At 42.8% G+C, this 13,158-nt stretch overlaps 1 protein-coding gene across 1 annotated transcript in view; it reads left to right on the top strand.

Annotated features, from left to right (window-relative positions):
• The window catches only part of smg6 (SMG6 nonsense mediated mRNA decay factor), a 37,330-nt gene that overhangs the window by 17,664 nt on the left and 6,508 nt on the right, over positions 1-13,158 (top strand). Inside the window, exon 15 of the mRNA XM_084140751.1 lies at positions 8,520-8,664. Coding sequence (XP_083996877.1) covers positions 8,520-8,664 — 145 coding nt within the window. The remainder of the gene's footprint in view (positions 1-8,519; positions 8,665-13,158) is intronic.

Raw genomic sequence — 13,158 nt, 5'->3', positions numbered from 1 at the left:
CACACACACACCCACACACACACACACACACACAGACACACACACACACACACTATATACACAGACACACACACACACTATATACTCACTACATACACACTCACACAGACACACACCATATTCTCACTACATACACACTCACACACACACACTATATACACAGACACACACACACACTATATACTCACTATATACACACTCACACAGACACACACTATATTCTCACTACACACACACACACACACACAGACACACACAGACACACACACAGACACACACCATATACTCACTATATACAGTGGGGGAAAAAAGTATTTAGTCAGCCACCAATTGTGCAAGTTCTCCCACTTAAAAAGATGAGAGAGGCCTGTAATTTTCATCATAGGTACACGTCAACTATGACAGACAAAATGAGAAAAAAAATCCAGAAAATCACATTGTAGGATTTTTTATGAATTTCTTTGCAAATTATGGTGGAAAATAAGTATTTGGTCAATAACAAAAGTTTCTCAATACTTTGTTATATACCCTTTGTTGGCAATGACACAGGTCAAACGTTTTCTGTAAGTCTTCACAAGGTTTTCACACACTGTTGCTGGTATTTTGTCCCATTCCTCCATGCATATCTCCTCTAGAGCAGTGATGTTTTGGGGCTGTCGCTGGGCAACACGGACTTTCAACTCCCTCCAAAGATTTTCTATGGGGTTGAGATCTGGAGACTGGCTAGGCCACTCCAGGACCTTGAAATGCTTCTTACGAAGCCACTCCTTCGTTGCCTGGGCGGTGTGTTTGGGATCATTGTCATGCTGAAAGACCCAGCCACGTTTCATCTTCAATGCCCTTGCTGATGGAAGGAGGTTTTCACTCAAAATCTCACGATACATGGCCCCATTCATTCTTTCCTTTACACGGATCAGTCGTCCTGGTCCCTTTGCAGAAAAACTGCCCCAAAGCATGATGTTTCCACCCCCATGCTTCACAGTAGGTATGGTTCTTTGGATGCAACTCAGCATTATTTGTCCTCCAAACACGACAAGTTGAGTTTTTACCAAAAATTTATATTTTGGTTTCATCTGACCATATGACATTCTCCCAATCCTCTTCTGGATCATCCAAATGCACTCTAGCAAACTTCAGACGGGCCTGGACATGTACTGGCTTAAGCAGGGGGACACGTCTGGCACTGCAGGATTTGAGTCCCTGGCGGCGTAGTGTGTTACTGATGGTAGGCTTTGTTGCTTTGGTCCCAGCTCTCTGCAGGTCATTCACTAGGTCCCCCCGTGTGGTTCTGGGATTTTTGCTCACCCTTCTTGTGATCATTTTGACCCCACGGGGTGAGATCTTGCGTGGAGCCCCAGATCGAGGGAGATTATCAGTGGTCTTGTATGTCTTCCATTTCCTAATAATTGCTCCCACAGTTGATTTCTTCAAATCAAGCTGCTTACCTATTGCAGATTCAGTCTTCCCAGCCTGGTGCAGGTCTACAATTTTGTTTCTGGTGTCCTTTGACAGCTCTTTGGTCTTGGCCATAGTGGAGTTTTGAGTGTGACTGTTTGAGGTTGTGGACAGGTGTCTTTTATACTGATAACAAGTTCAAACAGGTGCCATTAATACAGGTAACCAGTGGAGGACAGAGGAGCCTCTTAAAGAAGAAGTTACAGGTCTGTGAGAGCCAGACATCTTGCTTGTTTGTAGGTGACCAAATACTTATTTTCCACCATAATTTCATTAAAAATCATACAATGTGATTTTCTGGATTTTTTTTCTCAATTTGTCTGTCATAGTTGACGTGTACCTATGATGAAAATTACAGGCCTCTCTCATCTTTTTAAGTGGGAGAACTTGCACAATTGGTGGCTGACTAAATACTTTTCTCCCCCACTGTACACACTCACACACACACACACCATATACTCACTATATACACACTATATACACAGACACACTATATACTCTCTATACACACACACACACACACTATATACACAATCACACAGACACACACACTATATACACACACTCACTCACTCACTCACACACACACACATACACACTATATACACACTCACTCACACACACACACACATCTGGTGATTCTGCAGATGTTTACACTCACAGACATACAGTGGGGCAGTGAATAATGTGAGACGTTAGATGTACAGTGGGGCTTGACATTATTGATAAAGATGAAAAAAAAAAATGACTGTATAAAATAAGTCATTCAAATACTGAGCTACATCATATGGTACATTTTTTTGGGGAAATTATAGTGTTTTATACTAATAAAACTGGTCAAAGAAAAATATTTTGTTTAAAGGTAAAATGCTAGTGGATACCCATAGACTTCCAGTTATTGCGCTAACGCTAGTTAGCATTTGCTCACAAAACTACTTCTAACTTCCTTCATACTCGACACAGAGACATTTTGTATCCACTAGTTCATCAGACTCTGAGGAAGTAGATGAAGGGCCTCAGTGCAAAAATCACAAAGTATCCCTTTAACAAGTAATGCTTTTTTATATATATATATATATATATATATATATATACACTGCTCAAAAAAATAAAGGGAACACTTAAACAACACCATGTAACTCCAAGTCAATCACACTTCTGTGAAATCAAACTGTCCACTTAGGAAGCAACACTGACTGACAATACATTTCACATGCTGTTGTGCAAATGGAATAGACAACGGGTGGAAATTATAGGCAATTAGCAAGACACCCCCAATAAATGACTGGTTTTGCAGGTGGTGACCACAGACCACTTCTCAGTTCCTATGCTTCCTGGCTGATGTTTTGGTCACTTTTGAATGCTGGCGGTGCTTTCACTCTAGTGGTAGCATGAGACGGAGTCTACAACCCACACAAGTGGCTCAGGTAGTGCAGCTCATCCAGGATGGCACATCAATGCGAGCTGTGGCAAGAAGGTTTGCTGTGTCTGTCAGCGTAGTGTCCAGAGCATGGAGGCGCTACCAGGAGACAGGCCAGTACATCAGGAGACGTGGAGGAGGCCGTAGGAGGGCAACAACCCAGCAGCAGGACTGCTACCTCCGCCTTTGTGCAAGGAGGAGCAGGAGGAGCACTGCCAGAGCCCTGCAAAATGACCTCCAGCAGGCCACAAATGTGCATGTGTCTGCTCAAACGGTCAGAAACAGACTCCATGAGGGTGGTATGAGGGCCCGACGTCCACAGGTGGGGGTTGTGCTTACAGCCCAACACCGTGCAGGACATTTGGCATTTGCCAGAGAACACCAAGATTGGCAGATTTGCCACTGGCGCCCTGTGCTCTTCACAGATGAAAGCATGTTCACACTGAGCACATGTGACAGACGTGACAGAGTCTGGAGACACCGTGGAGAACGTTCTGCTGCCTGCAACATCCTCCAGCATGACCGGTTTGGCGGTGGGTCAGTCATGGTGTGGGGTGGCATTTCTTTGGGGGGCCGCACAGCCCTCCATGTGCTCGCCAGAGGTAGCCTGACTGCCAGTAGGTACCGAGATGAGATCCTCAGACCCCTTGTGAGACCATATGCTGGTGCGGTTGGCCCTGGGTTCCTCCTAATGCAAGACAATGCTAGACCTCATGTGGCTGGAGTGTGTCAGCAGTTCCTGCAAGAGGAAGGCATTGATACTATGGACTGGCCCGCCCGTTCCCCAGACCTGAATCCAATTGAGCACATCTGGGACATCATGTCTCGCTCCATCCACCAACGCCACGTTGCACCACAGACTGTCCAGGAGTTGGCGGATGCTTTAGTCCAGGTCTGGGAGGAGATCCCTCAGGAGACCATCCGCCACCTCATCAGGAGCATGCCCAGACATTGTAGGGAGGTCATACAGGCACGTGGAGGCCACACACACTACTGAGCCTCATTTTGACTTGTTTTAAGGACATTACATCAAAGTTGGATCAGCCTGTAGTGTGGTTTTCCACTTTAATTTTGAGGGTAACTCCAAATCCAAACCTCCATGGGTTGATACATTTGATTTCCATTGATAATTTTTATGTGATTTTGTTGTCAGCACATTCAACTATGTAAAGAAAAAAGTATTTAATAAGATTATTTCATTCATTCAAATCTAGGATGTGTTATTTTAGTGTTCCCTTTATTTTTTTGAGCAGTGTATATACAGTGAGGGAAAAAAGTATTTGATCCCCTGCTGATTTTGTACGTTTGCCCACTGACAAAGAAATGATCAGTCTATAATTTTAATGGTAGGTTTATTTGAACAGTGAGAGACAGAATAACAACAAAAAATCCACAAAAACGCATGTCAAAAATGTTATAAATTGATTTCCATTTTAATGAGGGAAATAAGTATTTGACCCCGTCTCAATCAGAAATATTTCTGGCTCCCAGGTGACTTTTTATACAGGTAACAAGCTGAGATTAGGAGCACACTCTTAAAGGGAGTGCTCATAATCTCAGTTTGTTACCTGTATAAAAGACACCTGTCCACAGAAGCAATCAATCAATCAGGTTCCAAACTCTCCACCATGGCCAAGACCAAAGAGCTCTCCAAGGATGTCAGGGACAAGATTGTAGACCTACACAAGGCTGGAATGGGCTACAAGACCATCGCCAAGCAGATTGGTGAGAAGGTGACAACAGTTGGTGCGATTATTCACAATTGGAAGAAACACAAAATAACTGTCAATCTCCCTCGGCCTGGGGCTCCATGCAAGATCTCACCTCGTGGAGTTGCAATGATCATGAGAACGGTGAGGAATCAGCCCAGAACTACACGGGAGGATCTTGTCAATGATCTCAAGGCAGCTGGGACCATAGTCACCAAGAAAACAATTGGTAACACACTACGCCGTGAAGGACTGAAATCCTGCAGCGCCCGCAAGGTCCCCCTGCTCAAGAAAGCACATATACAGGGCCGTCTGAAGTTTGCAAATGAACATCTGAATGATTCAGAGGAGAACTGGGTGAAAGTGTTGTGGTCAGATGAGACCAAAATTGAGCTTTTTGGCATTAACTCAACTCGCCGTGTTTGGAGGAGGAGGAATGCTGCCTATGACCCCAAGAACACCATCCCCACCGTCAAACATGGAGGTGGAAACATTATGCTTTGGGGGTGTTTTTCTGCTAAGGGGACAGGACAACTTCACCACATCAAAGGGACGATGGACGGGGCCATGTACCGTCAAATCTTGGGTGAGAACCTCCCTCAGCCAGGGCATTGAACATGGGTCGTGGATGGGATTCCAGCATGACAATGACCCAAAACACACGGCCAAGGCAACAAAGGAGTGGCTCAAGAAGAAGCACATTAAGGTCCTGGAGTGGCCTAGCCAGTCTCCAGACCTTAATCCCATAGAAAATCTGTGGAGGGAGCTGATGGTTTGAGTTGCCAAACGTCAGCCTCGAAACCTTAATGACTTGGAGAAGATCTGCACAGAGGAGTGGAACAAAATCCCTCCTGAGATGTGTGCAAACCTGCTGGCCAACTACAAGAAACGTCTGACCTCTGATTGCCAACAAGGGTTTTGCCACTAAGTCATGTTTTGCAGAGGGGTCAAATACTTATTTCCCTCATTAAAATGCAAATCAATTTATAACATTTTTGACATGTGTTTTTCTGGATTTTTTTGTTGTTATTCTGTCTCTCACTGTTCAAATAAACCTACCATTAAAATTATAGACTGATCATGTCTTTGTCAGTGGGCAAACGTACAAAATCAGCAGGGAATTAAATACTTTTTTCCCTCACTGTATGTAGATGTAGGGGTCAAAATTATTGACACCCCTAAAGATTATTTCTAAATAAAATAGTAAAAAGTTTAGTATTTGGTCACATATTCCTAGCATGCAATGATTACATTAAGCTTGTGACTCATTTGCTGTTTGTTTTGGTTGTGTTTCAGATTATTTTGTTCCCAATAGAAATTAATGGTAAATAATGTATTTTGTCATTTTGGATTCACTTTTATTATAAATAGGAACGGAATATTTTTCTAAACACTTCTACATGAATGTGAATGCTACCATGATTACAGAAAATCCTGAATGAATTGTGAATAATGATGAGTGAGAAAGTTAGAGGGTCAAAGGTCATACCCCCAAGACATAATCTTGATTATTGTCCAGTCGTGTGGTCCAGTGCTGCAAGGAAAGACCTAGTTAAGCTGCAGCTGGCCCAGAACAGAGCGGCACGTCTTGCTCTTCATTGTAACCAGAGGGCTGATATAAATACTATGCAAGAGCCAGTCTCTCTTGGCTAAAAGTTGAGGAGAGACTGACTGCATCAGTTTTTCTTTTTATAAGAAACATTAATTGTTTGCATAGTCAACTTACACACAGCTCTGACACACACACTTACCCCACCAGACATGCCACCAGGGGTCTTTTCACAGTCCCTAAATCCAGAACAAATTCAAGAAAGCGTACAGTATTATATAGAGCCATTATTGCATTGAACTCCATTACATCTCATATTGCTCAAATGAACAGCAAACCTGGTTTCAAAAAACAGATAAAGCAACAACTCACAGCACAAGGCCTCTCCCCTATTTGACCTAGATAGTTTGTGTGTATGTATTGATATGAAGGCTACGTGTGCCTTAAAAAAAAAAAAAAATGTAGTTCTGTCCTTGAGCTGTTCTTGTCTGATAATGTTCTGTATTATGTCATGTTTTGTGTGAACCCCAGGAAGAGTAGCTGCTGCTTTTGCAACAGCTAATAGGGATCCTAATAAAATACCAAATACCAAATGCTAACCTCTCACCATAACCAATAACAGGGGAGGTTAGCATTTCTTAGGGGTATGATCTTTGACCATATGTAACATTTATCAATAAAAGTGACTCAAAAATGACCAATACATTATTTACCATGCATTTTATATTGGACACAAAATAATCTGAAACGCAACCTAAATTAACTGCAAATGTATCCAACCAACAAGTTTGTAGAGCCACAAACTTGATGTAGTCAGTGAGTAAGATTACATGCACACAATAATGTGATTATTGTGGACAGTCAGATTAATATAATAGTTTGTTTAAAATGTTTAAATGCTTTGCTAGAAGAATGATTTCCCTAATAATGCTGTTTCCATGGACACATCTGAAATCATGCTACCTGATGGTACTTTGATAAATGCAGGAAATCGTCAATCAAAATAAACGTTCTACCACAGCGACCATGTTATTTTTGGGAAGTATATTTTATTCTTAGTTCGGACATATAACGTTTGTATGTGAAAACTATTTCTAAAGCGCATACACTGTTGTTCTGAACTCACTTCACTCGTGCTAAAGAGGGAGGCTTGCGCTACCAGTGCTGGCACAAATACACCGCTGGAACGCCGATTTAAGATGTTTACCTAATAATTTGAAAGATGCTCAGAAAAGCAGGTGTTTTAATCGGCTTACTTCCATTATGACCTTCCACCGATTTTAAGATGAGCAGAGGTAAGGTGTTTACATGACTAATGCCATAATCAGTTTAATATTGAATTATTCCTGTGCATGTAAACGTACTCATTGCATGCTATGAATACAGTGGGGAGAACAAGTATTTGATACACTGCCGATTTTGCAGGTTTTCCTACTTACAAAGCATGTAGAGGTCTGTCATTTTTATCATAGGTACACTTCAACTGTGAGAGACGGAATCTAAAACAAAAATCCAGAAAATCACATTGTATGCTTTTTAAGTAATTAATTTGCATTTTATTGCATTACATAAGTATTTGATCACCTACCAACCAGTAAGAATTCCGGCTCTCACAGACCTGTTAGTTTTTCTTTAAGAAGCCCTCCTGTTCTCCAAATGACAGACCTCTACATGCTTTGTAAGTAGGAAAACCTGCAAAATCTGCAGTGTATCAAATACTTGTTCTCCCCACTGTATGAGACCAAATACTAAACTTTCGACTACTTTATTTATAAGAATCTTTAGGAGTGTCAATAATTTTGACCCCTACCTTTTTGAGGAAAAAAATATTACTTAATAAACAAAATCTCTTTCTCTGGGCGATTGTATTAGTATGAAATAATATAATTTCCCAATTTTTTGGTGCATACTATATAGCTCAGCATTTATTTTATACACTCATTATTGGTCATCTTTTTTAAGGGTGTCAATAATTTTGGACCCCACTGTATGTCCTGAATTCTTGTGCGTATTAACGTGTGTGTGTGTGCGTTAACATCATTTACATTTTAGTCATTTAGCAGACGCTCTTATCCAGAGCGACTTACAGTTAGTGCATACATTATTTTATTGAACCCACAACCCTGGCGTTGCAAACGCCATGCTCTACCAACTGAGCTATATCCCCTGCCGGCCATTCCCTCCCCTACCCTGGACGATGCTGGGCCAATTGCGCGCCGCCCCATGGGTCTCCCGGTCGCGGCCGGCTACGACAGAGCCTGGATTCGAACCAGGATCTCTAGTGGCACAGCTAGCACTGTGATGCAGCGCCTTAGACCACTGCCCCACTCGGGAGTGTGTATATGTGTGTGTGTTAACATGCGTGTGTGTGTCTCCCTCCGTGCAGGCGGTGTTACAGACGTGTGGTCAGTTGGAGTTAGAGGTGCGTCCTCTTTTCCTGGTCCCCGACACCAACGGCTTCATCGATCACCTCACCGGCCTCAAGACACTACTGCAGTCTAGGACTTACATACTGGTGGTGCCCCTCATAGGTAACTAACACACTACATACACACAGGCTTCATCGACCACCTCGACACACTCTCTCTCTCTCTCTCTCTCTCTCTCTCTCTCTCTCTCTCTCTCTCTCCCCCCCTCTCTCTCTAGTCGGAGTGCATGATGGGAGTGAGTCGGGAAGCAGGAGCGATTGTGGGAGCGACTGAAATTTTTTCACTCTATTGGATATCTGTGTTTTCAGGGTGTGTGTATATACAGTGGGGGGAAACAAGTATTTAGTCAGCCACCAATTGTGCAAGTTCTCCCACTTAAAAAGATGAGAGAGGCCTGTAATTTTCATCATAGGTACACGTCAACTATGACAGACAAAATGAGAGAGAAAAAATCCAGAAAATCACATTGTAGGATTTTTTATGAATTTATTTGCAAATGATGGTGGAAAATAAGTATTTGGTCAATAACAAAAGTTTCTCAATACTTTGTTATATACCCTTTGTTGGAAATGACACAGGTCAAACGTTTTCTGTAAGTCTTCACAAGGTTTTCACACACTGTTGCTGGTATTTTGGCCCATTCCTCCATGCAGATCTCCTCTAGAGCAGTGATGTTTTGGGGCTGTCGCTGGGCAACACAGACTTTCAACTCCCTCCAAAGATTTTCTATGGGGTTGAGATCTGGAGACTGGCTAGGCCACTCCAGGACCATGAAATGCTTCTTACGAAGCCACTCCTTCGTTGCTCGGCCGGTGTGTTTGGGATCATTGTCATGCTGAAAGACCCAGCCACGTTTCATCTTCAATGCCCTTGCTGAAGGAAGGAGGTTTTCACTCAAAATCTCACGATACATGGCCCCATTCATTATTTCCTTTACACGGATCAGTCGTCCTGGTCCCTTTGCAGAAAAACAGCCCCAAAGCATTATGTTTCCACCCCCATGCTTCACAGTAGGTATGGTGTTCTTTGGATGCAACTCAGTATTCTTTGTCCTCCAAACACGACGAGTTGAGTTTTTACCAAAAATTTCTATTTTGGTTTCATCTGACCATATGACATTCTCCCAATCCTCTTCTGGATCATCCAAATGCACTCTAGCAAACTTCAGACGGGCCTGGACATGTACTGGCTTAAGCAGGGGGACACGTCTGGCACTGCAGGATTTGAGTCCCTGGCGGCGTAGTGTGTTACTGATGGTAGGCTTTGTTACTTTGGTCCCAGCTTTCTGCAGGTCATTCACTAGGTCCCCCCGTGTGGTTCTGGGATTTTTGCTCACCGTTCTTGTGATCATTTTGACCCCACGGGGTGAGATCTTGCGTGGAGCCCCAGATCGAGGGAGATTATCAGTGGTCTTGTATGTCTTCCATTTCCTAATAATTGCTCCCACAGTTGATTTCTTCAAACCAAGCTGCTTACCTATTGCAGATTCAGTCTTCCCAGCCTGGTGCAGGTCTACAATTTTGTTTCTGGTGTCCTTTGACAGCTCTTTGGTCTTGGCCATAGTGGAGTTTGGAGTGTGACTGTTTGAGGTTGTGGACAGGTGTCTTTTATACTGATAACAAGTTCAAACAGGTGCCATTAATACAGGTAACGAGTGGAGGACAGAGGAGCCTCTTAAAGAAGTTGTTACAGGTCTGTGAGAGCCAGAAATCTTGCTTGTTTGTAGGTGACCAAATACTTATTTTCCACCATAATTTGCAAATAAATTCATAAAAAATCATACAATGTGATTTTCTGGATTTTTTTTCTCAATTTGTCTGTCATAGTTGACGTGTACCTATGATGAAAATTACAGGCCTCTCTCATCTTTTTAAGTGGGAGAACTTGCACAATTGGTGGCTGACTAAATACTTTTTTCCCCCACTGTGTATATATATATATATATATATATATATATATATATATATTAGTTTAGTTGTTTTAAGGTTATCTTGTCTCACTGTCACTAAGCACGTATGGGGTGGTGTGATCGTTGAGGTTGTTTTTTTCGAGGGCTGGTTGCAATGGCCACTCGCGGAGGGTTGTGGTTTGAAAAAGTTAGTCGGCAGCATGAAGTAAAGATTCCTGCTGCGGCAGGGTGTTCCGTGGAAGAACGTAGCTTAGCAGTGGGTGCTATCATTGGGTATGATATAATAAAATCAGCCTTGAGGATGAATAGTGCATATTCTTAGATTCCATTGAAAAGGTGAATGCGATAGTTGAGAGTGGTGTTGTGTTGCGGGAGACACAGACGTCGGTATTTCGTCTTATGAATCCGGCGAAGGAAGTTATACTTTCTAACGTGCCACCATTTGTTAGAGATGAAGTGTAGGAGCGAGAGTTATCTCGTAATGGTCAACTTGTATCTACAATAAAAATGGTTCTTTTTAGATGCAAATCTCCTTTGCTGAAACATGTCGTGTCTCATTGGCGACAAGTGCATCTGATTTTAAAGAAGGATAGTGACGAACTGAATTTAGCGTTCAGTTTTAAGATTGACGGATTTCATTATGTGATCTATGCCTCTACTGAATCAATGAAATGCTTTGGCTGTGGAAGAGAGGGGCATTTGATACGTTATTGTCCCGAGAATGAGCGTGCAGAGCCCGGTAGCAGCTTTAGGCGCTGGTGCAGCTAATGCACCACCGCGAAGGGATGAACATGCTAAGGGTGCAGGGGAAGGGAGAAGGTGGGCAGATGTGGTTGGAAAAGTAGGAAAGGAAAGCAGTGTGGCTACGGGGGCAATTGTGGTAGATCAGAACAAAGAGGGAGGGGAAACCGCCGGTGAGACCGTGACTGGGGTCGCTGAGTCGGTGCTGGAAAATGAAATTAGAGGTCAAGAGGAGATTGAAACAATGGAAAATGAAGCAGCTGTTTTCAAAGTACCGAGGAGTAAGAATTTAAGGGGTGGTGAAGGGTCTAGAGCAGGGGTGTCAAACTCATTTTAGCTCAGGGGCCACATGGAGGAAAATCTATTCCCAAGTGGGCCGGACCGGAAAAATCATGGTGTATATATAACTTAAAAACAACAACTTCAGATTGTTTTCTTTGTTTTAATACGATCAACATACAACATAAAGCTGGAGCCTGAGGACAGTGTGTCCAAAATAGTACAAGCACAACATCACTATTAATCATAAAACACGTCAAGTTTATTTGAAAATTCTAAAGAAAAAGAACACACAAACACACAATGCCTCAGTGATTAACAGAACTGTTTCACAGATCACAGAACTATATCAGGGTGTCATTTCTCAGGCAGAAATGTAGATAAAAAGAATGAAATCCTGTTCCCCAAACAAGTGCAAGAACCACAGAGTCAAGAATAGGTTAAATATACAAATAAAATCAATTAAAAACAATAGCACATCAACATAAAAACATATAAACATAAATCTGAAAGCGTTGCTCAAACTCCCGTAACAGTCCCGTTATTTTATCTTTGAACCGCTTCATGTCTGCCACATGTTGGGTCGCGCACACATTTTTCAGACAGGGGAAGTGAGCTGCATCACCACCGGCAAGTTGCGTCTCCCACAATGACAGCTTCAACTTGAAAGAACGTATGCTGTCATAATACTGCGTGACAACTTTGTTGCGCCCTTGCAGCTGTTTGTTCAAGTTATTCAGGTGCTCTGTAACATCCACCATAAATGCAAGGTCCTGCATCCATTCTGCGGAATGAAATTCTAACACTGGTTTGCCCTTTTCTTCCATGAACTGTTCAATTTCTTCTCGTAAATCAAAGAAACGCCTCAGCACAGCACCTCGGCTTAACCATCTTACCTCAGTGTGGTATGGCAGGCCATAGATGTGGTCTTTCTCTCTGAGAAGGCTGTCAAACTGACGGTAATTCAGGCTTCTGGATCGGATGAAATTAACAGTTTGGATGACCACCTTCATGACGTTATCCATCTTTAATGACTTGCAACACAAAGCCTCCTGGTGCAAAATACAGTGAAAAGTCAAAAAATCACGTCCTCCATTTGCAGATTGCACTTTCTCTCTGAACTTTGTCACAACGCCTGCTTTTTTCCCGATCATTGAGGGCGCACCATCTGTAGCCAGGCTGACAGCGCGGGACCAGTCCACTCCGACCCTGTCCAGCGCGCCGACGAGTGCGGTAAAAATATCAGCTGCTGTCGTTGTATCTGTCATCGGCACCAACTCCACAAACTCCTCGTGACGGTCAATGTGTCATCAACTCCGCGGATGAAAATGGCCAGTTGTGCAACATCTGTAATGTCCGTGCTTTCATCAATTGCAACCGAAAACGCAATAAATGACTTTACTTTTTGCTTCAACTGGCTGTCCAAATCCACTGAAAGATCGGAAATCCTGTCTGCAACTGTGTTTCTTGTCAGGCTGATATTTGCAAAAGCCTGCCGCTTTTCAGGGCACACAATCTCCGCTGCCTTCATCATGCATGTTTTTACAAATTCACCCTCACTAAATGGTTTTGAAGCCACTGCGATTTCATTAGCAATGAGGTAGCTAGCTTTCACTGCAGCGTCACTGATGTCTCAGCTGTGAGTAAACACAGACTGCTGTTTCTTC

This window comes from Coregonus lavaretus (assembly GCF_964263955.1).
Source record: "Coregonus lavaretus genome assembly, chromosome: 24".
NCBI classification, from domain to species: Eukaryota; Metazoa; Chordata; class Actinopteri; order Salmoniformes; family Salmonidae; genus Coregonus; species Coregonus lavaretus.
The sequence above is the reverse complement of the archived record's forward strand: the minus strand, read 5'-3'. Positions and strand labels throughout refer to the sequence as shown.